The sequence below is a fragment of the Hyla sarda genome, chromosome 7, assembly GCF_029499605.1.
Source record: "Hyla sarda isolate aHylSar1 chromosome 7, aHylSar1.hap1, whole genome shotgun sequence".
NCBI classification, from domain to species: Eukaryota; Metazoa; Chordata; class Amphibia; order Anura; family Hylidae; genus Hyla; species Hyla sarda.
In genome coordinates, this window is record NC_079195.1 from 218,156,029 (window position 1) to 218,180,677 (window position 24,649).

Consider the following 24,649-nt stretch of genomic DNA (forward strand, 5'->3'; position numbering starts at 1 on the left):
AGAATAAATTATTTTGCATCAATACCCACGACTTGGGTTACCTCCTTGGTAACGCACCAACCCAGCTTTTTCTCTCCAATACTTCAACAGTAATACAGAAGGACCTCGCAGCTTGCTGGGACTCGTAGTGACTTTGATAGACTTTAGGACAGCCACGCTGACTATAATAAGGTAAGTAATAGGTTGGCACTGCAGTTTACTCCCGGTGCCCGTGGATAGGTGAATAATAGAAAAAAACAAAAAAATCCCGGCACTCTTGTAATGCTTTTAAATGTTCTTTACTTGAGTCTTTGCATTTACAGCATATGTTATATAGCAGCACGCGTTCTTGCCAGAACGCGTGCTGCTATATAACATATGCTGTATATGCAAAGACTCAAGTAAAGGACATTTAAAAATATTGCAAGAGATGTCTGGTCTTTACTGTTCTTCAGCAGGAGTGTGGTAGAAAATGGAGATTGTAATGGCTCCCCCTCTTATAAAGGAGGGCTGAGCCAGAAGCCCATAGGTCAAGCTGCAGGTCACCTGGTTAGCTGGTGCTCTCTGGGTAACAAACACATCATGTGACTAACTCAAAGATCCTTAAAGGTCCTTTATACATAACACACATAACACTATACATAATATATACTATTTTGGGAGAGACACTGCAGGAGGGCCCCTAGGACACAGAGGGACCTGTTAACCTGACAGGACCTAAGTACTGTGCGGGACTATATTCCGTACTGGGACATCACATTAAGTTGCTTTGCTATATGTGCCATACAAAATAATGTTCCATAAGAAGGCGTGTAGGTGTCAATGGACTCTAAAACAAATCCCACCTTGTACATACTTTCATATTAGTATCGATTTTATCCCCTAAATTCTTAATAAGGATTTTCTCCACTTAACATTGGCTTCAAAACAGAAAATACTTTGGAAATCATATGTTGCCTCTTTACCATGTTTGCAAAGAAAACAGATGATCCAGCCCAGCAGTGCAGATGAAAGCAGATTTTCTTTATTGGGTCAAATTCAGACAGGAACTACAAACGCCGACGCGTTTCGGACCTATGCACGGTCCTTAATCATGGCATACGTTTTACCACCATTAAGGAGTAATCTGAATTTACTTGTCTATGGCGCCTCTTGACTGAAATTACTGTCACATCCAGTATTTTTGACTAAAAGAAGCAAAGATTAAAGTATGTGTGTGTAGGTGTTACAGAGGTGCCATGTTCTAAAGAGCCTTATCAAATATTTTAGGAACAAGAACTTATTCATTCATGCTGCTGGTTTGTATCAAAGAAAAAATTATAGTGTGGTTCAATTTTTTACAATACTATTTAATTTCAGTAGTATAGTGAAAATAAGCTAAAAGCAGTGATCTGCTGTAACCTGTGGATTAACCTGGTAACATAAAGTGCAGAATCTCCCGATTCTTCCAGAGAGACACTCTCTACACTTGATTTACCGATGTTCTGAATTAGGGATTTACCCACCATTACTGCAGAATAGGGGATAAGTGTAAGACTGCATGGAAATACATACGTGGAGAAGAAAAAGATATCGCACTCACTGGTCCAGGAAACCGAGAAATGGCTTTTATTGAAGAACGAGCATGGCAGAATACAACATGCAGGTAGCGTTCCAAAACAGCCAAGGGTCAGGGTAGTGGACGAGTGGAACACAGGTGTGGGTCGTGTGCAGAAGGGCAACAAATCATTTCACGTCATAGGTGACGCTTCATCCGGCCTCGGGCTGTCTGTCACGCACTGCTCTTTTAAGGTCTATCCATAGATTTTCAATTATGTTGAGGTCAGGAGATTGTGAAGGCCATGGCAAAACCTTCAGTTTACGCCTCTTGATGTAATCCCCAGTGGATTTCGAGGCCTGTTTAGGATCATTATCCATTTGTAGAAGCCATCCTCTCTTTAACTTCAGCTTTTTCACAGATGGCATCAAGTTAGCATCCAAAATTTGCTGACATTTTTTTAAATCCATTTTTCCTTCTACCCGTGAGATGTTCCCAGTGCCACTGGCTGCAATACAACCCCAAAGCATGATTGATCCACCCCATGCTTAACAGTTAGACAGAGGTTCTTTTCATTAAATTCTGTTCCCTTTCTTCTCCAAACGTACCTTTGCTCATTCCGGCCAAAAAGTTCAATTTTAACCTCATCGGTCCACAGAACTTGTTTCCAAAATGCACCAGGCTTGTCTATATGTTCATTTGCAAAGTTCAAATGCTGATTTTTGTGGTGAGGACGTAGAAGAGGTTTTCTTCTGATGACTCTTCCATGAAGACCATATTTGGTCAAGTATCTCTTTATAGCGGAATAGTGTACCACAACTCCAGTGTCTGCCAGATCTTTCTGGAGGGATTGTGCAGATCAAACGTGGGTTTTGAGTTGTTTTTCTCACAATCCTGCGAGCTGTTCTGTCTATTTTCTTGGTCTTCCAGATCTTGTTTTAACTTCCACTCTTCCTGATGACTGCCATTTCTTAATTACATTCCGAACAAAGGATATTGACATCTGAAAACGTTTTGCTATCTTTTTATAGCCTTCTCCAGTTTTGTGAGCGTCAACTATTTTCAGTTTCAGATTTCTAGACAACTGCTTAGAAGAACCCATGATGCTGATTGTTGGGGCAAGGTCAGATGAGTCTGGGCATTTAAAACCTTTGAGATTGACATCACCTGGGCTTCCCAGAGAACAATCCATGACACTGGCATGTCTCAGCTTTGCAAAGGGGGCAATGCATGCTATAAATTCTGCAGGGTGCCCAAACTTTTGCAGATGCCATTTTTTTGTTTTCTGTTATTTTGAAAGTGTAAATGATGGAAGTAAAATCTAACTTTTTTTTGACATATTATAAGAATGTCTAATCTGTAATTTGATGAATTTTAGAGATTTTCCCATCTTTCCTTGGCTTCTTTATGCACATTAATAACATTTCTTACCTGCGGTGCCCAAACTTTTGATCCCCACTGTAAGCCCTGATTGGTCTGGAGTACCTTTTCTGTTTTGGGGGGCAAAATCTAGCACTTTAGTAGAGGGCCCATTTTTTTTTCTCTAGGGCCCCTATGTATGGCACTGGGCCAGCTATCCATAAACCCGTACCGTCTTTTGAACAAAAATATAGCCTTTAATCCCTTTTAATGCCTCCTATTTCTGCCTACTGCAAATGTAATTCCTCCCTCCCATCACAAATGAAGAAATATCACTGTGCTAGGCCAGTATTGTCTTACCAGTAACAGGCTTTTTATGCTGCAAAACCTTATGGGGACATAAAGCGATTCACACGTGGAGGCTTATTACTTGAGAAGCGTCCCATTGCGATTGCTACTGCTTAGCCAGTACATATTCTAAAGCAGACTATAAAACAAATGTGCTTTCTAAGCTCGAGAAACAATAAAGCCTATAAAATACTAAATGATACAGCAAATAAAGCAGGAGAAGGAAAGAAAAAAAAAACTAATTGTTCATACAAAAGGAATTGATCCGTATAGAATCAGAAGGTTAGAAACATTCAAGGGAAAAAAAAAGTATTTAGGCTACGGACGCATTGCAAATGGAAACTGAAAATTATGTCGGTATCATAGACTTCTGAATTGTTATTAAGAAAAACAGTGGGGTGAGGAGAATGCGTTCTGTAAAAGGGTGTTTTTGCATTAGTGGGAATTTACAGAACTATTCGACTCACAATTTATATTAGTATCAATGGTACAGTAAGTTATATGGTAAAGATATAAAAAAGCAAAAAAAAATAAAAAATTAAATTTCGCCCACTACAAATGTATTTTTTGTCAGAAGCTCTTTTTTTGCACTCACTGATGCCCCCTGCTGAGCAATAGATTTTCTGTAATATTCAGTGAATAGTGAGGAAGTTACAAATGATCCTTTCTGTAAGCGATATACTAATACTGCATCAACCATTATCATCAGCTATGGTAAGGATAAAATACTATAATACTGTCTCCAATGTACAAGAATCTAACTACTATAAAACTGCTCCTATATACAAGAATATAACTACTATAATACTGCTCCTATATACAAGAATATAACTACTATAATACTGCTCCTATATACAAGAATATAACTACTATAATACTGCTCCTATATACAAGAATATAACTACTATAATACTGCTCCTATATACATGAATATAACTACTATAATACTGCTATATACAAGAATATAACTACTATAATAGTGCTCCTTTATACAAGAATATAACTACTATAATAGTGCTCCTATATACAAGAATATAACTACTATAATACTGCTCCTATATATAAGAATATAACTACTATAATACTGCTCCTATATACAAGAATATAACTACTATAATACTACTTCTATGTACAAGAATATAACTACTCTAATACTGCTCCTATGTACAAGAATATAACTGCTATAACTGCCTTATATATATACAAGAATATAACTACTATAATACTGCCTCCTATATACAAGAATATAACTACTATAATACTGCTCCTATGTACAAGAATATAACTGCTATAATACTGCCTCCTATATACAAGAATATAACTACTATAATACTGCCTCCTATATACAAGAATATAACTACTATAATACTGCTCCTATATATAAGAATATAACTACTATAATACTGTCTCCTATATACAAGAATATAACTACTATAATACTGCTCCTATATACAAGAATACAACTACTATAATACTGCTCCTATATACAAGAATATAACTACTATAATACTGCTCCTATATACAAGAATATAACTACTATAATAGTGCTCCTATATACAAGAATATAACTACTATAATACTGCCTCCTATATACAAGAATATAACTACTATAATAGTGCTCCTATATACAAGAATAATACTACTATAATACTGCTCCTATATACAAGAATATAACTACTATAATACTGCCTCCTATATACATGAATATAACTACTATAATACTGCTCCTATATACAAGAATATAACTACTATAATACTGCTCCTATATACAAGAATATAACTACTATAATACTGCTCCTATATACAAGAATATAACTACTATAACTGCCTCCTATATACAAGAATATAACTACTATAATACTGTCTCCTATATACAAGAATATAACTACTATAATACTGCTCCTATATACAAGAATATAACTACTATAATACTGCTCCTATATACAAGAATATAACTACTATGTACAAGTATACAACTACTAGATAAGTGCCCTCTATGTTCAGGAATGTTGACCTGAACAAGTAGGAATATTTTCTATATGAGTAGATTGCTCTTTATTATCCATCATCCACAACCCTTCAAAAAAAAAAAAAAAAAAATCAAAGCCCCCATGATTATTGGATCAAACTCTGTACAGTGTGAGGAGTAGACATAAAAATATAATGGACTTGTTCGGCAGATCCCCCCTGAATAGACCGTCACAATGTTGCTGTGTGTTCAGGATTGAGCGATCAGACATTGTGTATCCGGCAGGGACATTTATCATTAAATCATTCATTACAGGCAGAGAACTGCTCCACAGCAAACTCCGCACATCCCGGTGGTTATCCCAAAGTTTAGAAAGTGGCTTTAAAGTAGAGCTGTCCCTGTGAAGTCACTGCCACCGATTCCCCGCAGATCAAACGCCCCCTCATGGTCATCATTAGTCTAGCAAGACAAAGTTCCCAGCTGGGGACAATTTGGTAATAATTTCCTTAGGATTTGCCTCGGAAAATTATATCAGCAAATATCCCCCTGATATAGAACCAGCTCCACCGTGGTCCTATAGTTCTGTACATAGGATGTAGCTGCTCGAATTTAAAGGAGAACTCCGGGATGTAACAACTTATCCCCTATCCTAAGGATCACGGGGGGTCCGACCGCAGGGACCCCCATCTGCATCTCTATGGGAGAGCCGGAATAATGATCTCGGCTATCTCCAGCTCTGCCATAGAGCTGCATGGAGGGGGGTGTCGGCTGCAGCTTTGTGCTGTGGTCGAAACATCTCCTTGCATGTAGAGAGCCGGTTCACCGTGTGGGGGATCGCCGGAGGTCCCAGCAGTCGGACTCTCCGCGATCTGACACTTATCCCTTATCCTAAGGATCACAGGGGGTCCGACCGCAGGGACCCCCATCTGCATCTCGATGGGAGAGCCGAAATAATGATCTCGGCCATCTCCAGCTCTGCCATAGAGCTGCATGGAGGGGGGGGGGGGGGGGTGTCGGCTGCAGCTTTGTGCTGTGGTCGAAACCTCTCCTTTCGTGTAGAAAGCCGGTTCGCCGTGCGGGGGATCGCCGGAGGTCCCAGCAGTCGGACTCTCCGCGATCTGACACTTATTCCCTATCCTTCGGATAGGGGATAAGTTGTTACATCCTGGAGTTCTCCTTTAAAGGAGGCCTGTCCCCAGGGGAGGGGGGGGGGGGGAGTTTTAAGGGGCAGCAAACTGGCGATTTTACACGGTCCTCATTTAGCAGGATGTAAACCTCAGAAGCAGCATTTAATTATACCGTCAGTTTCAATACTCAGATGATAGAATAAACTAAAAGTGGTACTCCGAGATGCTAAAAAACTATTTTTAAGTCCCCAAGGCTGCTGGCATTAATGCCGGCAGCCTGGTTTGAGTATTTTTATATTATTTGGGCAGTACAGTGATCCCTCAACTTACAATGGCCTCAACATATAATAGTTTCAACATACAATGGTCTTTTCTGGACCATTGTAACTTGAAACCAGACTCAACATACAATGCTATGGAATCTGAAAAACGTGTCATTGGCTGGAAGAACCGACCAATCAGAATGGATATTTCACTGGTAAAACCCCTGTATTCCTAAAGTGCAGGCACTGACTGGTTTCTGGTAGCGCCCCCTACAGTACAGGGAGGTATTATATGTTCTGTACTGTTTACCTGTATTACTGAAGTGCATGCACTGACTGGTGTCTGGTGGCGCCCCCTACAGTACAGGGAGGTATTACATGTTCTGCACTCTTTATCTGTGCCAGGGTTAGTTTCTCCTTTGGACATCAGGTTAGGGCGGCTCCATGTTACTTTTTTTTAGGACATTGTGTACTGTACAGGACCCTGATGAAGCTCATGTCCTCTACATAGACCAGTATTTCCCAAAGAGGGTGCCTCCAGCTGTTGCAAAACTACAACTCCCAGCATGCCCGGACAGCCTTCGGCTGTCCGGGCATGCTGGGAGTTGTAGTTTTGCAACAGCTGGAGGCACCCTCTTTGGGAAACACTGACATAGACAGTGATTTACAGCTCCCGGCAGATCTTTCTTACTTTTATATGTAAGGATTTGCTTTATCTATATTAGTTATCTACTTATTTTTCTTTAATCCTCACTTTTTCCTATTTTTGGATGACATTTTGGTGGCTTCAGAACCAATTACCAGGTTTCCATAGAGTTATGGTCTCAACATACAATGGTTTCAACATACAATGGTTGTCCTGGAACCAATTAATATTGTAACTTGAGGGACCACTGTATATGGCAGCATTATGTGGGCTATGTATGGCAGTATGTTGCACGGGTTGCGTTGTGACTTTTTTGTAAGGATATGGCTACATAACAACATTTTGAGGGGAATACTGTGATGCGTACCCCATAGGCCATATATAAGGCAGAACACCGTGCATAATGTTTGCCTGGAGTGTTCCTATTTGGTATTTTTGTGTGTATAGTTCTACTAACTTCCGTGTGGTAAGGCAGTCCTGCGTAAAATGTGCTCTCGCTACCATCACATAAATACAGATAGCAATAGCGCCACCTGCAGTTAGTAGAACACGGTGAAAAATAAAACATATACACGGTTTTGCTTCATTTTCAGTAAAGGAATGGAGGGGAACTGCTTTTAAAGGGGTATTCCGGTGGAAAACATTTTTTTTTTTCATATCAACTGGTGCCAAAAAGTTAAACAGATTTATATTTGACTTCTATTGAAAAATCTTAATCCTTCTAGTACTTATCAGCTGCTGTATGCTCCAGAGGAATTTGTGTAGTTCTTTCCAGTCTGACCACAGTGCTCTCTGCTGACACCTCTGTCCATGTCAGGAACTGTCCAGAGTAGAAGCAAATCCCCAAAGCAAACCTATCCTGCTCTGGACAGTTCCTGACATGGATAGAGGTGGCAGCAGAGAGCACTGTGGTCAGACTGGAAAGAACTACACAACTTCCTCTGGAGCATACAGCAGTTGATAAGTACGGGAAGGGTTAAGATTTTTTTTTTTTTATAGAAGCAATTTACAGATCATTTCTTCCACCAAAGTACCCCTTTAAAGTCAATAACTCAAATAAAAAAATCCTGCCCCTCCCCCCCTTAATTTTACGCACAAATGATAATGAGTCAATGTATATACCCCGCGTGAATACAAATGCATTTCCGTCTTCCTGGGCTTTCTTGTGTTCTAGGAACTCATCCATTATATATGTTCCACCCCAGACACACAGCTCATTGGGATGCAGCGCACTTCTGCATCTTTGCATTGTGTGATGGCGCCCAGGATTGGAATCGGCAACAGTGACATAATTAGACATTAACTTTTAATTACGGGAATGTTTAACCCTTGCTGCCATTTGAGCTTTCAGTTTGGAAAAGAAAATTAATTAATTACTTATATCATGTATATGAGAAAAGCCAATCCTACAGCTACAAGGCAATTAACCTACATGAAGCAATATAGAGCCTGGTAATTATAACACGGAAGGTTCCGGATCTGTTTTACTTGTATGATAAATTACACGTGTTGAAGAATATGTCAATGTCATGTCGTGAATCAGCTGACCGGCCTGTCCCCTGTGCACAACACGTGCGCCATCTTGTATTCTGATCCTCGGAATGGCTTGCTGGGGGTGGTGGGGCCTTTTTGGGGACCCACTTAGTGTACACTTTTTGTGACATTCTACAGAAATATACAATTCATGGCCACTATTACAGACTTCTATCTTGAAGCACATTAGATTCTATTGGCCTTCAGAAACGCAGCAGCTTATTGTGGCATAGATACCACCAGGTGATTACGTCGTCCACCAGGAATATCGGCCCATGCGGACAGGATCGCTTCCCCCGGTTGCCGCATATTAGATGGTGGTCCTGACATGCTCTGACCTGACATCCTACCTTATCTCACAGATGTTTATAGGATTAAGGTTTGGGGATGGTAAAGGTCGGAGAAACAAAAACAAAAAAATCACTTTCCTGGAACTGATCCATGACTATTCGACTGCTGTGCATGGGGCCTTATCCTGCTGACAGTCTTCTTCTATAGGGAAAACAGATGCCATGTGAGGAAGAATTTGGTCATCCCCAATGCTTATGGAAGCGCTACTGTCCAACCACAAATTAACAGATTTAAGAGGAGCCAGGATATGCCAGGAATACATTCTCCACATGCTTCTCTATAGAGATCTGGATCCATATGACCGGGCCATGTTTCTCTTTAGAGATCTGGATCCATCTGACCAGGACACTTTTCTCCTCATATCTGGATCCATATGACCAGGCCATGTTTCTCTTTAGAGATCTGGATCCATCTGACCAGGCCATGTTTCCCCACAGAGATCTGGATCCGTCTGACCAGGTCATGTTTCCCCACAGAGATCTGGCTCCATCTGACCAGGCCATGTTTCCCCTCAAAGATCTGGATCCATCTGACCAGGTCATGTTTCTCTATAGAGATCTGGATCCATCTGACCAGGCCATGTTTCTCCTCATATATCTGGATCCATCTGACCAGGACATGTTTCTCTTCATATATCTGGATCCATTTGACCAGGCTGTGTTTCTCCAATAGATCTGGATCCACCTGACCAGGTCACGTTTATCCTCATATATCTGGATTCATCTGACCAGGCTATGTTTCTCCAGAGATCTGGATCCAGCTGACCAGGCCATGTTTCTCCACAGAGATCTGGATCCATCTGATCAGGCCATGTTTCTCCAATAGATCTGGATCCATCTGACCAGGCCATGTTTCTCCAATAGATCTGAATCCATCTGACCAGGTCATGCTTCTCCTCATATATCTGGAGCCATCTGACCAGGCCATGTTTTATCAAAGAGATCTGGATCCATCTGACCAGTAGTGTTGCTCGCGAATATTCGCAATTCGAATATTATTCGCGAATATCGCATATTCGAGAATTCGCGAATTTCGTGAATATAGCGCTATATATTCGTAATTACGAATATTCGTTTTTTTTTTTTTTTTTTCTTCACAGTACACATCACAGTGATCACCCCTCTCTGCTTCCAGCTTGTGTGGTGTAAAGAAGGCTCTAATACTACTGTGTGAGACTGGCGTGCAAAAATTCGCATATGCGAAAATTAGCTAATTTTCACATCTGTAAATTTTCGTATACGCGAATTTTCGCATATGCGAAAATAAAACGAGGATATAACGAATATGCGCGAATATATGACGAATATTCGTCCATATATTCGCGAATTCGAATATGGCCTATGCCGCTCAACACTACTGACGAGATCATGTTTCTCCACAGAGATCTGGATCCATCTGACCAGGCCATGTTTTCCCAAACAGATCTGGATCCATCTGACCAGGCCATGTTTCTCCTCAGAGATCTGGATCCATCTGACCAGGCCATGTTTCTCCTCAGAGATCTGGATCCATTTGACCAGAACATGTGTCTCCTCAGAGATCTGGATCCATCTGACCAGAACATGTTTCTCCACAGAGATCTGGATCCATCTGATGAGGACATGTTTCTCCTCAGAGATCTGGATCCATCTGATCAGGCCATGTTTCTCCAGAGATCTGGATCCATCTGACCAGAACATGTTTCTCCTCAGAGATCTGGATCCATCTGATCAGGACATGTTTCTCCTCAGAGATCTGGATCCATCTGACCAGGTCATGTTCCTCCACAGAGATCTGGATCCATCTGACCAGGCCATGTTTCTCCACAGAGATCTGGATCCATCTGACCAGGCCATGTTTCTCCACAGAGATGTGGATCCATCTGACCAGGCCATGTTTCTCCAGAGATCTGGATCCATCTGACCAGGTCATGTTCCTCCACAGAGATCTGGACCCATCTGACCAGGCCATGTTTTTCCACAGAGATCTGGATCCATCTGACCAGGCCATGTTTCTCCCATGGCTCCAATGCTGTGGCTCCTCTTCCTGCAGACAGCATGCATGATAACATCCCCACATGTAGCTGTTCCCTTCTAGGTCGCTGGTCTTAAGCTGCATGCAGCCTGGAAGGGAGACTAAGGAGAGCTGACGCTTTATAGGATTGATGGAAATAGCAGAGAGTACAGTGCTTGGCTATCTTCAGCAATCCTACAAAGGACATCCAACAATGCTCCATTCACACTGGTAGACAAGGGACCCTCATTCCTGTGATCATTGGGGGTCCCAGTAATCAGATCCACCAATCCTAGATGATTCTAGCTGGAGGAAGCATGCAACAGTGCATTTCCCTCCCAGGCACGGAGCTCAATCTGACTGATTACACTGTAAATCTATGGAGCCCGTCCCCTGCAGCTGGACTGAGCAATGAGCTGGGGAGCGAAGCGTGTTGCTGCATGCTTCACCTTGCTATATCTAATGATCTGAGATAGTCTCAGACCCCAACTGATCTAAACTTTTGACAAGTCTAAAGTTTTCACAAATGTCAGTAACGCTTCAAGTAACACTTTCGAGTTATCAGAGTGCACCGATAACAAATTCAGCTCTACTACATCCATATTTCTTCCCCTGCTCCACAGCTACAAGCTCAGCATGGCCGACACCAGGAACCCAGTGACTCCATCAGTCACATCTGCCGGGAGTTTTATTATCAGCCATAATTATCACCCATAAAAACTCACCTGTCGGATGAATCGTACATATAGCTTCCTGCAGTCTATTTTATATTTATGACTCCGTTTTATCAAGGTTCATTGATTATATACAATAATGGAAAAACATTGCCCGCGGCTACCTGTTCAGATCCCGGTGGATGATTGGGTAAGTGAGGTTGTGAAGATACTCCATGCCTTTGGCGACATCCACAGCAATAATCAACTTTGATTGCAAGTCAAGATTCCTGCAGTAAAAATATAGTAGAAACACTTACACTCCATACAGAACCGCTCCGGGTCCCCAGCTTGTGTTCTACCTTGATAAAGTAGGTATTAGCATACAATATACGCATAAACAGTGCAGTAAAAAAATAAAAAACTGCTCGACTCCTAGTAGATGCTCCTTTCTATTGTGAACTTTAAAGGGGTACTCCGCTGCTCAGTGTCTGGAACAAACTGTTCCAAATGCTGGAGCCGGCAGCTTGTGATGTCATAGTCCCGCCCCCTCATGACGTCACACCCTTCCCCCTCAATGCAAGTCTATGGGAGGGGGCGTGACGGCTGTCACGCCCTCTCCCGTAGACTTGCATTGAGGGGGTGGGGCGTGACATCATGAGGGGGCGGGACTATGACGTCACAAGCTCCCGGCGCCGACTCTAGCGTTCGGAACAGTCTTAAAGTGGAGTACCACTTTAAGAGAATGTATTATCAGAATATATATATATATATATATATATATATATATATATATATATATATAAATATTATTTTTTTTTTTTTTGTTTAAATCAGGTTTTTATGTTAAACATATCTTTTGTTAGAATTTTTGGTATTTTTTTTATTCAGATTTTTTTTATAATCTATATTGTAAAATAATCCTGAAATCTTGCAGTTCTCAGTCTGGCCTAAAACTAATCTGAGGCCTCCTGTTCTGTCTGTGATGATAAGGAGGAGGCAGCTGGAAAGTGATCTGTACAGCACTACAGTAAAAGGTGACACTAGAAGATAGAGGAGGCAGTGGATGAAACTCAGAGCTCAGCCTCCCCCTTCCTGTGAAATTACCTTGGCAAAGGTTACAGAGAATGCCCAGTAGCATTTCCCATTCATATGAATTGGGCAGCTCATGTCTGTTGCCTATGTCCTCGGGGCTACGTACAAAGAAGCTTTTGGTTCTTGCTCATAGAGTGGGTCATGTGGATCGAGAGTTGTCTTCATGAGACAACCTGTTTATATCTGCATGTGCAGAATGTACTGTCCGCTTTTCCCTTTTGTCAGCCACTAGGGCCTAAGACTATGCTGAGACTTCCTGTTCTGTCTGTGATGAACGGTGACACCAGTAGATAAAGGAGACAATAGATGATGCTCACAGCTCAGCCTCCCCCTCCCTGTAAAAAAATACTTCTGCAAAGAACCCAGAGAATGCACAGTAGCATTTCCCATTTATATGAATGGGGCAGCTCCTGTCTATTGTAGTCTATGTCCATGGGGCTACATACAAAGTAGCTTTTGGTTCTCGAGTGGGTCACGTGGACAACCCCTTAAAATCTGCATGCATGGAATGTACTGTGTTTTTCCCTTTTATCAGACATTAAAAGCAGTAGTATCTAAATTGTGGACCTCCAGATGTCACAAAACTACCACTCCCAGCATGCTCGGACAGCCAACAGCTGTCTGGGCATGCTGGGAGTTGTAGTTTTGAAACATCTGGAGGTCCTCAGGTTGGAGGATACTGCATTAAAGTATAACTCTTTATAGATCTATGTAAATCACCTTTTTTGCTCATGAAGAAGAGAGAAGAGAGATCCTCCCGAGACGTATTGAGTCACGATAGCGAATTGGCTGGGGTCGTCCAGGCAAGCGCCAACAAACTGGATGATGCACGGGTGATTGAGGCGACACAGTATGGAGACCTCCCGGCAGAACATGTCTACGTCTGACTTGGAGCAGTAAGTGTTGGCTCTGTATCTAAGAGCAATAAGGGAGTAATAAGTAGATAAATCTGGATACTTATTCCTAACTTAGTGTTTCCCAACTAGTGTGCCTCTAGTGTGCCAAAGGCTTTCCAGGCATGCTGAAAGTTGTAGTTTCACAACAGCTGGATGCACACAAACACTGCTTTTAAAGGGGTAATTTGCTGCTAGACATCTTATATGATTATATGATATAAGATGTCTCATCGCGGGGGTCCCACTGCTGGGGTCCCCCACGATCTCACACAGTTCCCCGACTCAGGAGTGAGGCCCGATTCAATCAAAACTTTTGATGTGTCTGAGCAACACATCAAAAGTTTATTTTTTATTTTCAATGATAGTAATTCTTTAAAGGGGTTCTCTGGTAGGAAAAAATTTTTCAAATCAATAAAGTTGTACAGATTTGTAAATTACTTCTATTAAAAAATCTTAATCCTTCCAGTACTTATCGGCTGCTGTATGCTCCAGAGGAAGTTGCGTAGTTCTTTCTAGTATGAACACAGTGCTCTCTGCTGCCACCTCTGTCCATGTCAGGAACTGTCTATGGCAGAAAAGATTTGCTATGGGGATTTGCTCCTACTCTGGACTGTTCCTGATTTGGACAGAGGTGGCAGCAGAGAGCACTGTAGTCAGACTGAACAGAACTACACAACTTCCTCTGGAGTGTACAGCAGCTGATAAGTACTGGAATAATTAAGATTTTTATATAGAAGCAATTTACATATCTGTATAACTTTCTGGCACCAGTTGATTTAAAAAAGAATTTTCACAAGGCAAGAAAGGGGAACCAGACCCATGGACTCTAACTTCACTGTTCTGTTTTGTATTAAAGGGGTTATCCAAGAAAAAAAACTTTTATATATATATATATATATATATATATATATATATATATATATCTATCAACTGGCTCCAGAAAGTTAAACAGATTTGTAAATTACTTCTATTAAAAAATCTTAATCCTTTCAGTACTTATGTGCATCTGAAGTTGAGTTGTTCTTTTCTGTCTAAGTGCTCTCTGATGACACGTGTCTCGGGAACCGCCCAGTTTAGAAGCAAATCCCCATAGCAAACCTCTTCTAAACTGGGCGGTTCCCGAGACACGTGTCATCAGAGAGCACTTAGACAGAAAAGAACAACCTTCACTTCAGACGCTCATAAGTACTGAAAGGATTAAGATTTTTTAATAGAAGTAATTTACAAATCTGTTTAACTTTCTGGAGCCAGTTGATATCTAAAAAAAAAGTTTTTTTTCCTGGATAACCCCTTTAATACCTTTTATACTTTGTACTAGACTTTTATATTGGAAAGTTTTATACAATGTAATAAACTTTGCTAAGACTTTCCAATATTCGGCACAACCTGGTAATCCGATTGGCATCATACATGTTACGGATGGTAAGTTTATGGCATTACTGCAGTGAGATTGCCGTTACACCATAACATAGCAATAATAATCTATAAAATCTAAAAAATAAAAATAAAAAATAAAAATCTATATTTTAGAAGGAAAAAAAAAATATAATGAGAAGAAAATAATTTTCTCCTTCATTTCTTTCATTAGCCATAAAGTGAAATTGAAATAAACTTTCTCCGACTTTACCTCTTAATGGCGACAATTTTATTTCTGCATCTCCCTTTGTATACTTTTCCGAATGACCCTACGAAATATCAAAAGAATGGGTAACTGTTCAGACTGAATAATTATCGGCGCTTCTGAGGAGGCGGCACGGCGGACGCGACTCGCACCTGATCCAATTATTTCGTGAAATTCAATTTCTGACATCTGGAGGTGAAAGTGCGAGGGCAGGCTGGCACGCAGGAGCAGAACATCAGCTTTTTCTGCAAGGAAATAACAAAAGGTAAGGTAACAGAACAAAACATTTGCGCATTAAAATGAACCGATTATTTGCTGAACTGAACTGTACTTAGACTAGAAAGGGAAGGTTTTAACCCAGTGTTTCCCAACCAGTGTGCCTCCAGCTGTTGCAAAACTACAACTCCCAGCAGCCTTTGGCTGTCCGGGCGTGCAGGGAGTTGTAGTTTTGCAACAGCTGGATGCACACTGGTTGGGGAACACTGCTTAAATTTCTTCTTCATCAGCCATTTTGGAATATGAGGGTTCGTTTTTTGCAGGCCTAATTTTACATAGACAAGAAACTGTACATAGACTAGAAAGGGAAGGTTTTAACCGAGTGTTTCCCAACCAAAGTGCCTCCAGCTGTTGCAGAACTACAACTCCCAGCATGCCCGGACAGCCAAAGGCTGTCCGGGCATGCAGGGAGATGTAGTTTTGCAACAGCTGGAGGCACACTGGTTGGGGAACACTGCTTAAATTTCTTCTTCATCAGCCATTTTGGAATATGAGGGTTCGTTTTTTGCAGGCCTAATTTTACATGGACTAGAAACTGTACATAGACTAGAAAGGGAAGGTTTTAACCGAGTGTTTCCCAACCAGTGTGCCTCCAGCTGTTGCAAAACTACAACTCCCAGCATGCACGGACAGCCAAAGGCTGTCCGGGCATGCAGGGAGATGTAGTTTTGCAACAGCTGGAGGCACACTGGTTGGGGAACACTTCTTAAATTTCTTCTTCATCAGCCATTTTGGAACATGAGGGTTCGTTTTTTGCAGGCCTAATTTTATATCGCGGAAGTCCAATGATGGAACTTGCAGGCAGGTGTCGGCCGTAGGATATGGCTGGCACCCACCACAAATGGCGTGAGCTCAGCTCCTGAACCTGCTCTAGATTGAATGACTGCTACATTTTGGTGGTCATTAATAGGTTAAATGGGAACTCCTGTGTTTTTAATCTTAAAGTGGTACTCCGGGATAGTAAAACTTATTCCCTATCCACAGGATAGGGGATAATCTCCCTTACGGGGCCCCGACAGTCTACGGGAAGGGGGTGTGTCCAACCACCGCACAAAGCGGCGGCTGACACGCCCCCTTAATACATCTCTATGGGAGAGCCGAAGCGCCGTTTTCGGCTGTCTCCAGCGCTGCCATAGCGGTGTATTAAGGGGGCCTGCCAGTCGCCTCTTCCTGTGGGGGTCGACACCTGCTATTTCAACAAAAAGCCGGGGCCCCGTTCGGGAGAATGTGGGGGTTCCCAGTGAACGGACCCCCGCAATCTGAAAATTACCTCCTATCCTTAGGATGGGGGATGAGTTTTTTATAGCCCAGAGTACCACTTTAAACCCTAGCCACAGGATAGGAAATAAGGGTAAGTTTGCCGGGGGGTCCAACTACTGGGACATGGCCTTACAATGAAAAGAAACACCTATATACAGATAACACCGGATCCACCGTTCACAAAGGGGCTGGGAAAAGCATATCTCCTCCTCCTCCCTGCACAGGTCACAGAGCATGCCCACAACATCTTCCCATAGAAGACTACAGGCCCATGTGGCTGCTGTATATTCAGCCGAAATTAACTTACCACAGGGTAGGGGATAAGTAGCTGATCGTGGGGTTCTACCACTGGGACCCCTGTGATCTTCAGAATGGGACCCCATGTCGCTCAGTGAGGAGTGCATGTCATCTATCACTAGACGGCACGTGCTGCATTCATTTCTTTGGAAGCGACGATTTTTGCAGAGTGCTGGACTTCGTTCTCCTAGCAGCGCCCATAGAAATCAATGGGGTGCGTGCCGTCTACCGTAAGCACTCCTCACTCAGAGCTGGGGCCCATTATGGCGAGATCATAGGGGGTCCCAGCAGTCGGACCCCCCGCAATCAGCTACTTGTGCATAGGGGATAAGTTCATTTCGGCTGCAGTAGCCCTTTAAAGGGGTATTCAGGTGCTCCAGCGTTCTAAACATTTTGTTCAGAACGCTCGGAGCCAGAGGCCGTGATTGTGATGTCACGCCCCTGCCCCTTGTGATGTCAAGCCACGCCCCTCCATTCATTTCTATGGTAGGGGGCGTGTCGGCAACACGCCCCCTCTCATAGACATGAACGGAGGGGGCGTGGTGTGACGTCACAACCACTGCTGCGGGAGATCCTTTTGATAGGGGATAAGATGTCTAGCAGCGGTGAACCCCTTTAATGCTGTTAACACAAGCTCTTACAAGATGTCTGCCCCCATACTCACTTGCAGAAAATAGCATAAAAAACCACAGTCAGAAAATTTAAAACATCTTGGGAATAAAAAGAATAAGCATCAGAATGTTGTATATTGCCAAAGACCTGCGCTGCATCTGGTGAGGCCTGTTGGACTGTATATGTCTTCCTGATGTACTCACTCTAGATACAGAACATTGCTGCCCATCTGCATGACCCCAGGAGGAGGGAGCTGCATTATCTCCAGAGCTGAGCTCTTTCCCTTTAAACATGGTCATCTGTGAGCTCTCTCCAGACTGGAATGTTGCCCAAGTTCTATCTATCAATGTGTAGCTTGGGCTATTTATTTTTTAAGTGCATCTGTTGCTGTTGCAGAGAACATTTAATGACAATCTGTTTGGAAGGGGCTGATATAATATTTATGCCGCAGAGGATTAAAAGCATTTGTTGATGAAGAGTCGTTCTTGGAAGATTAATCCAGAGAAGACTTCACCTGAATGCTGTACACGGAACTGCGGGGAATTAACCATTTCTATATACAATGTAAGTCCATGTTCACACACCAATTTTTATGCTTATTTAAGGAGGAGATGTTTCAGATATTTTTACTGCCTTTTTTTTTTTACCGTACATTAGGCCAGTTTTTAACTTTTTATTTAACTTTTTTCAACTTTATCGGGCAGATTTTTCAGTCGTTTCTTTGTGGATAAGGATAGGTTCACACTTATTTGTGTTACGCCGAGCGCTCCGGGTCCCCGCTCCTCCCCGGAGCGCTCGCTACACTTCCCTCACTGCAGCGCCCCGGTCGGTTCCACGGACCCGGGGCGCTGCGTTACCACCTCCGGCCGGGATGCGATTCGCGATGCGGGTAGCGCCCGCTCGCGATGCGCACCCCGGCTCCCGTACCTGACTCGCTCCCCGTCAGTTCTGTCCCGGCGCGCGCGGCCCCGCTCCCTAGGGCGCGCGCGCGCCGGGTCTTTGCGATTTAAAGGGCCACTGCACCGCTGATTGGTGCAGTGGTTCCAATTAGTGTTTACACCTGTGCACTTCCCTATATCACCTCACTTCCCCTTCACTCCCTCGCCGGATCTTGTTGCCCTAGTGCCAGTGAAAGCGTTCCTTGTGTGTTCCTTGCCTGTGATTCCAGACCTTCTGCCGTTGCCCCTGACTACGATCCTTGCTGCCTGCCCCGACCTTCTGCTACGTCCGACCTTGCTTCTGTCTACTCCCTTGTACCGCGCCTTTCTTCAGCAGCCAGAGAGGTTGAGCCGTTGCTAGGGGATACGACCTGGTCACTACCGCCGCAGCAAGACCATCCCGCTTTGCGGCGGGCTCTGGTGAAAACCAGTAGTGACTTAGAACCGATCCTCTAGCACGGTCCACGCCAATCCCTCTCTGGCACAGAGGATCCACCACCTGCCAGCCGGCATCGTGACAGTAGATCCGGCCATGGATCCCGCTGAAGTTCCTCTGCCAGTTGTCGCTGACCTCACCACGGTGGTCGCCCAGCAGTCACAACAGATTGCGCAACAAGGCCAACAGCTGTCTCAACTGACTGTTATGCTACAACAGTTACTACCACAGCTCCAGCAATCATCTCCTCCGCCAGCTCCTGTACCTCCTCCGCAGCGAGTGGCCGCTTCTGGAATACGACTATCCTTGCCGGATAAATTTGATGGGGACTCTAAGTTTTGCCGTGGCTTTCTTTCCCAATGTTCATTACACTTGGAGATGATGTCGGACCAGTTCCCCACCGAAAGGTCTAAAGTGGCTTTCGTAGTCAGCCTGCTGTCTGGAAAAGCCCTGGCTTGGGCCACACCGCTCTGGGACCGCAATGACCCCGTCACTGCCTCTGTACACTCCTTCTTCTCGGAAATTCGAAGTGTTTTTGAGGAACCTGCCCGAGCCTCTTCTGCTGAGACTGCCCTGTTGAACCTGGTCCAGGGTAATTCTTCCGTTGGCGAGTATGCCGTACAGTTCCGTACCCTTGCTTCAGAATTATCCTGGAATAATGAGGCACTCTGCGCGACCTTTAAAAAAGGCCTATCCAGCAACATTAAAGATGTTCTGGCCGCACGAGAAATCCCTGCTAACCTACATGAACTCATCCATCTTGCCACTCGCATTGACATGCGTTTTTCCGAACGGCGTCAGGAGCTCCGCCAGGATATGGACTCTGTTCGCACGAGGCGTTTCTTCTCCCCGGCTCCTCTCTCCTCTGGTCCCCTGCAACCTGTTCCTGTGCCTCCCGCCGTGGAGGCTATGCAGGTCGACCGGTCTCGCCTGACACCCCAAGAGAGGACACGACGCCGCATGGAGAATCTCTGCCTGTACTGTGCTAGTACCGAACACTTCCTGAGGGATTGTCCTATCCGTCCTACTCGCCTGGAAAGACGTCCGCTGACTCCGCACAAAGGTGAGACAGTCCTTGATGTCTACTCTGCTTCTCCACGTCTTACTGTGCCTGTGCGGATGTCTGCCTCTGCCTTCTCCTTCTCTGCTGTGGCCTTCTTGGACTCTGGATCTGCAGGAAATTTTATCTTGGCCTCTCTCGTCAACAGGTTCAACATCCCGGTGACCAGTCTCGCCAGACCCCTCTACATCAATTGTGTAAACAATGAAAGATTGGACTGTACTATACGTTTCCGCACGGAGCCCCTTCTAATGTGCATCGGATCTCATCATGAGAGGATTGAACTGTTGGTCCTCCCCAATTGCACTTCTGAAATCCTTCTTGGACTTCCCTGGCTTCAACTCCATTCCCCAATCCTGGATTGGTCCACTGGGGAGATCAAGAGTTGGGGGCCCTCTTGTTCCAAGGACTGCTTAAAACCGGTTCCCAGTAAACCTTGCCGTGTCCCTGTGCTTCCTCATGTAACCGGTCTCCCTAAGGCCTATATGGACTTTGCGGACGTTTTTTGCAAAAAACAAGCTGAGACTCTACCTCCTCACAGGCCTTATGATTGTCCCATTGACCTCCTCCCGGGCACTACTCCACCCCGGGGCAGAATCTATCCTCTGTCCGTCCCAGAGACTCTTGCCATGTCTGAATACGTCCAAGAAAATTTAAAAAAGGGCTTTATCCGTAAATCCTCCTCTCCTGCCGGAGCCGGATTTTTCTTTGTGTCCAAAAAAGATGGCTCTCTACGTCCTTGCATTGACTACCGCGGTCTCAATAAAATCACGGTTAAGAACCGCTACCCCCTACCCCTCATCTCTGAACTCTTTGATCGTCTCCAAGGTGCCCATATTTTTACCAAACTGGACTTAAGAGGTGCTTATAATCTCATCCGCATCAGAGAGGGGGATGAATGGAAAACGGCATTTAACACCAGAGATGGACACTTTGAGTATCTGGTCATGCCCTTTGGTCTATGCAACGCCCCTGCCGTCTTCCAAGACTTTGTTAATGAAATTTTTCGTGATCTCCTATACTCCTGTGTTGTTGTATATCTGGACGATATCCTGATTTTTTCTGCCAATCTTGAAGAACACCGCCAGCATGTCCGTATGGTTCTTCAGAGACTTCGTGATAATCAACTCTATGCCAAAATAGAGAAATGTCTGTTTGAATGCCAATCTCTTCCTTTTCTAGGATACTTGGTCTCTGGCCAGGGACTACAAATGGACCCAGATAAACTCTCTGCCGTCTTAGATTGGCCACGCCCCTCCGGACTCCGTGCCATCCAACGTTTTTTGGGGTTCGCCAATTATTACAGGCAATTTATTCCACATTTTTCTACCATTGTGGCTCCTATTGTGGCTTTAACAAAAAAAAATGCCGATCCCAAGTCTTGGCCTCCTCAAGCGGAAGACGCCTTTAAACGACTCAAGTCTGCCTTTTCTTCGGCTCCCGTGCTCTCCAGACCTGACCCATCTAAACCCTTCCTATTGGAGGTTGATGCCTCCTCAGTGGGAGCTGGAGCTGTCCTTCTACAAAAAAACTCTTCCGGGCATGCTGTTACTTGTGGTTTTTTTTCCAGGACCTTCTCTCCGGCGGAGAGGAACTACTCCATCGGGGATCGAGAGCTTCTAGCCATTAAATTAGCACTTGAGGAATGGAGGCATCTGCTGGAGGGATCAAGATTTCCAGTTATTATTTACACCGATCACAAGAACCTCTCCTACCTCCAGTCTGCCCAACGGCTGAATCCTCGTCAGGCCAGGTGGTCTCTGTTCTTTGCCCGATTTAATTTTGAAATTCACTTTCGGCCTGCTGATAAGAACATTAGGGCCGATGCTCTCTCTCGTTCCTCAGATGCCTCTGAAATTGAACTCTCTCCTCAACACATCATTCCTCCTGACTGCCTGATTTCCACTTCTCCAGCCTCCATCAGGCAAACTCCTCCAGGAAAGACCTTTGTTTCTCCACGCCAACGCCTTGGGATCCTCAAATGGGGTCACTCCTCCCATCTCGCAGGTCATGCGGGCATTAAGAAATCTGTGCAACTCATCTCTCGCTTCTATTGGTGGCCGACTCTAGAGACTGATGTGGTGGACTTTGTGCGAGCCTGCACTATCTGTGCCCGGGATAAGACTCCTCGCCAGAAGCCCGCTGGTTTTCTTCATCCTCTACCTGTCCCCGAACAACCTTGGTCTCTGATTGGTATGGATTTTATTACTGACTTACCCCCATCCCATGGCAACACTGTTATTTGGGTGGTCGTTGATCGATTCTCCAAAATGGCACATTTCATCCCTCTTCCTGGTCTTCCTTCAGCGCCTCAGTTGGCTAAACAATTTTTTGTACACATTTTTCGTCTTCACGGGTTGCCTACACAGATCGTCTCGGATAGAGGCGTCCAATTTGTGTCTAAATTCTGGAGGGCTCTCTGTAAACAACTCAAGATTAAATTAAATTTTTCTTCTGCATACCATCCTCAATCCAATGGACAAGTAGAGAGAATTAACCAGATCTTGGGTGACTATTTACGACATTTTGTTTCCTCCCGCCAGGATGACTGGGCAGATCTTCTACCTTGGGCCGAATTCTCGTATAATTTCAGAATCTCTGAATCTTCCTCCAAATCTCCGTTTTTCGTGGTGTACGGCCGTCACCCTCTTCCCCCCCTCCCTACCCCCTTGCCCTCTGGTCTGCCCGCTGTGGATGAAATTTCTCGTGATCTTTCCACCATATGGAAAGAGACCCAAAATTCTCTCTTACAGGCTTCTTCTCGCATGAAAAGATTCGCAGATAAGAAAAGAAGAGCTCCTCCCATTTTTTCCCCTGGAGACAAGGTATGGCTCTCCGCTAAATATGTCCGTTTCCGTGTCCCGAGCTATAAGTTGGGACCACGCTATCTTGGTCCTTTTAAAGTTTTGTGTCAAATTAATCCTGTCTCTTACAAACTTCTTCTTCCTCCTTCTCTTCGTATCCCTAATGCCTTTCACGTCTCTCTTCTTAAACCTCTCATCCTCAACCGTTTTTCTCCTAAATCTGTTCCTCCCACTCCTGTTTCCGGCTCCTCGGACATCTTCTCTGTCAAAGAGATCTTAGCCTCAAAAAAGGTCAGAGGAAAAACTTTTTTTTTAGTGGATTGGGAGGGTTGTGGTCCAGAAGAGAGGTCCTGGGAACCTGAGGACAATATCCTGGACAAAAGTCTGATCCTCAGGTTCTCAGGCCCCAAGAAGAGGGGGAGACCCAAGGGGGGGGGTACTGTTACGCCGAGCGCTCCGGGTCCCCGCTCCTCCCCGGAGCGCTCGCTACACTTCCCTCACTGCAGCGCCCCGGTCGGTTCCACGGACCCGGGGCGCTGCGTTACCACCTCCGGCCGGGATGCGATTCGCGATGCGGGTAGCGCCCGCTCGCGATGCGCACCCCGGCTCCCGTACCTGACTCGCTCCCCGTCAGTTCTGTCCCGGCGCGCGCGGCCCCGCTCCCTAGGGCGCGCGCGCGCCGGGTCTTTGCGATTTAAAGGGCCACTGCACCGCTGATTGGTGCAGTGGTTCCAATTAGTGTTTACACCTGTGCACTTCCCTATATCACCTCACTTCCCCTTCACTCCCTCGCCGGATCTTGTTGCCCTAGTGCCAGTGAAAGCGTTCCTTGTGTGTTCCTTGCCTGTGATTCCAGACCTTCTGCCGTTGCCCCTGACTACGATCCTTGCTGCCTGCCCCGACCTTCTGCTACGTCCGACCTTGCTTCTGTCTACTCCCTTGTACCGCGCCTTTCTTCAGCAGCCAGAGAGGTTGAGCCGTTGCTAGGGGATACGACCTGGTCACTACCGCCGCAGCAAGACCATCCCGCTTTGCGGCGGGCTCTGGTGAAAACCAGTAGTGACTTAGAACCGATCCTCTAGCACGGTCCACGCCAATCCCTCTCTGGCACAGAGGATCCACCACCTGCCAGCCGGCATCGTGACAATTTGAAGTACACATAGGAGGAGTCAGATCCTCCCTGCTGGCTCCCAATTCCCTCCGCTCCCAACTCTATCTGTATACTGCTGCTACTGCTATCTCTAGCAAGCACGCCATCCAACAGGTCATGATTTGAGGAGGTCCCACAACGAAAACACTTGTGGTGATACCTGATGCACTGACCAAAATGTTATTAACTGTGAAAGACTAAGGAAATCCTGAAAACATGACCTGTTGGGGGTAGTTGAGGATTTAAAGGGGTACTCCCCTGCAAAACATTTTTTTTAAATCAACTGGTGCCAGAAAGTTAAACAAATTTGTAAATTACTTCTATTTAAAAATTACTTCTATTTAAAAATTAGCTGTTGTTTGCTCCACAGGAAGTTCTTTTTTTTCTCCTTTCTGTCTGACCACAGTGCTCTCTGCTGACACCTCTGTCTATTTTAGGAACTGTCCA

The 24,649-nt window shown here is 44.4% G+C and overlaps 1 protein-coding gene across 10 annotated transcripts in view; it reads right to left on the minus strand.

Moving 5' to 3' along the window:
• TNNI3K (TNNI3 interacting kinase) overlaps positions 1-24,649 on the minus strand; it is a 245,454-nt gene that overhangs the window by 152,714 nt on the left and 68,091 nt on the right. For all 10 annotated transcript variants that reach the window (XR_008846664.1, XR_008846665.1, XM_056532720.1 and 7 more), the window contains 4 exons: positions 15,522-15,614; positions 15,376-15,433; positions 13,573-13,767; positions 11,943-12,047 (listed from right to left, as the gene is read on the minus strand). Coding sequence is in view for 8 of the 10 variants with exons in the window: in XM_056532720.1 (XP_056388695.1) it covers positions 11,943-12,047; positions 13,573-13,767; positions 15,376-15,433; positions 15,522-15,614 (451 nt within the window). In the remaining 2 variants the exon portion in view is untranslated. The remainder of the gene's footprint in view (positions 1-11,942; positions 12,048-13,572; positions 13,768-15,375; positions 15,434-15,521; positions 15,615-24,649) is intronic.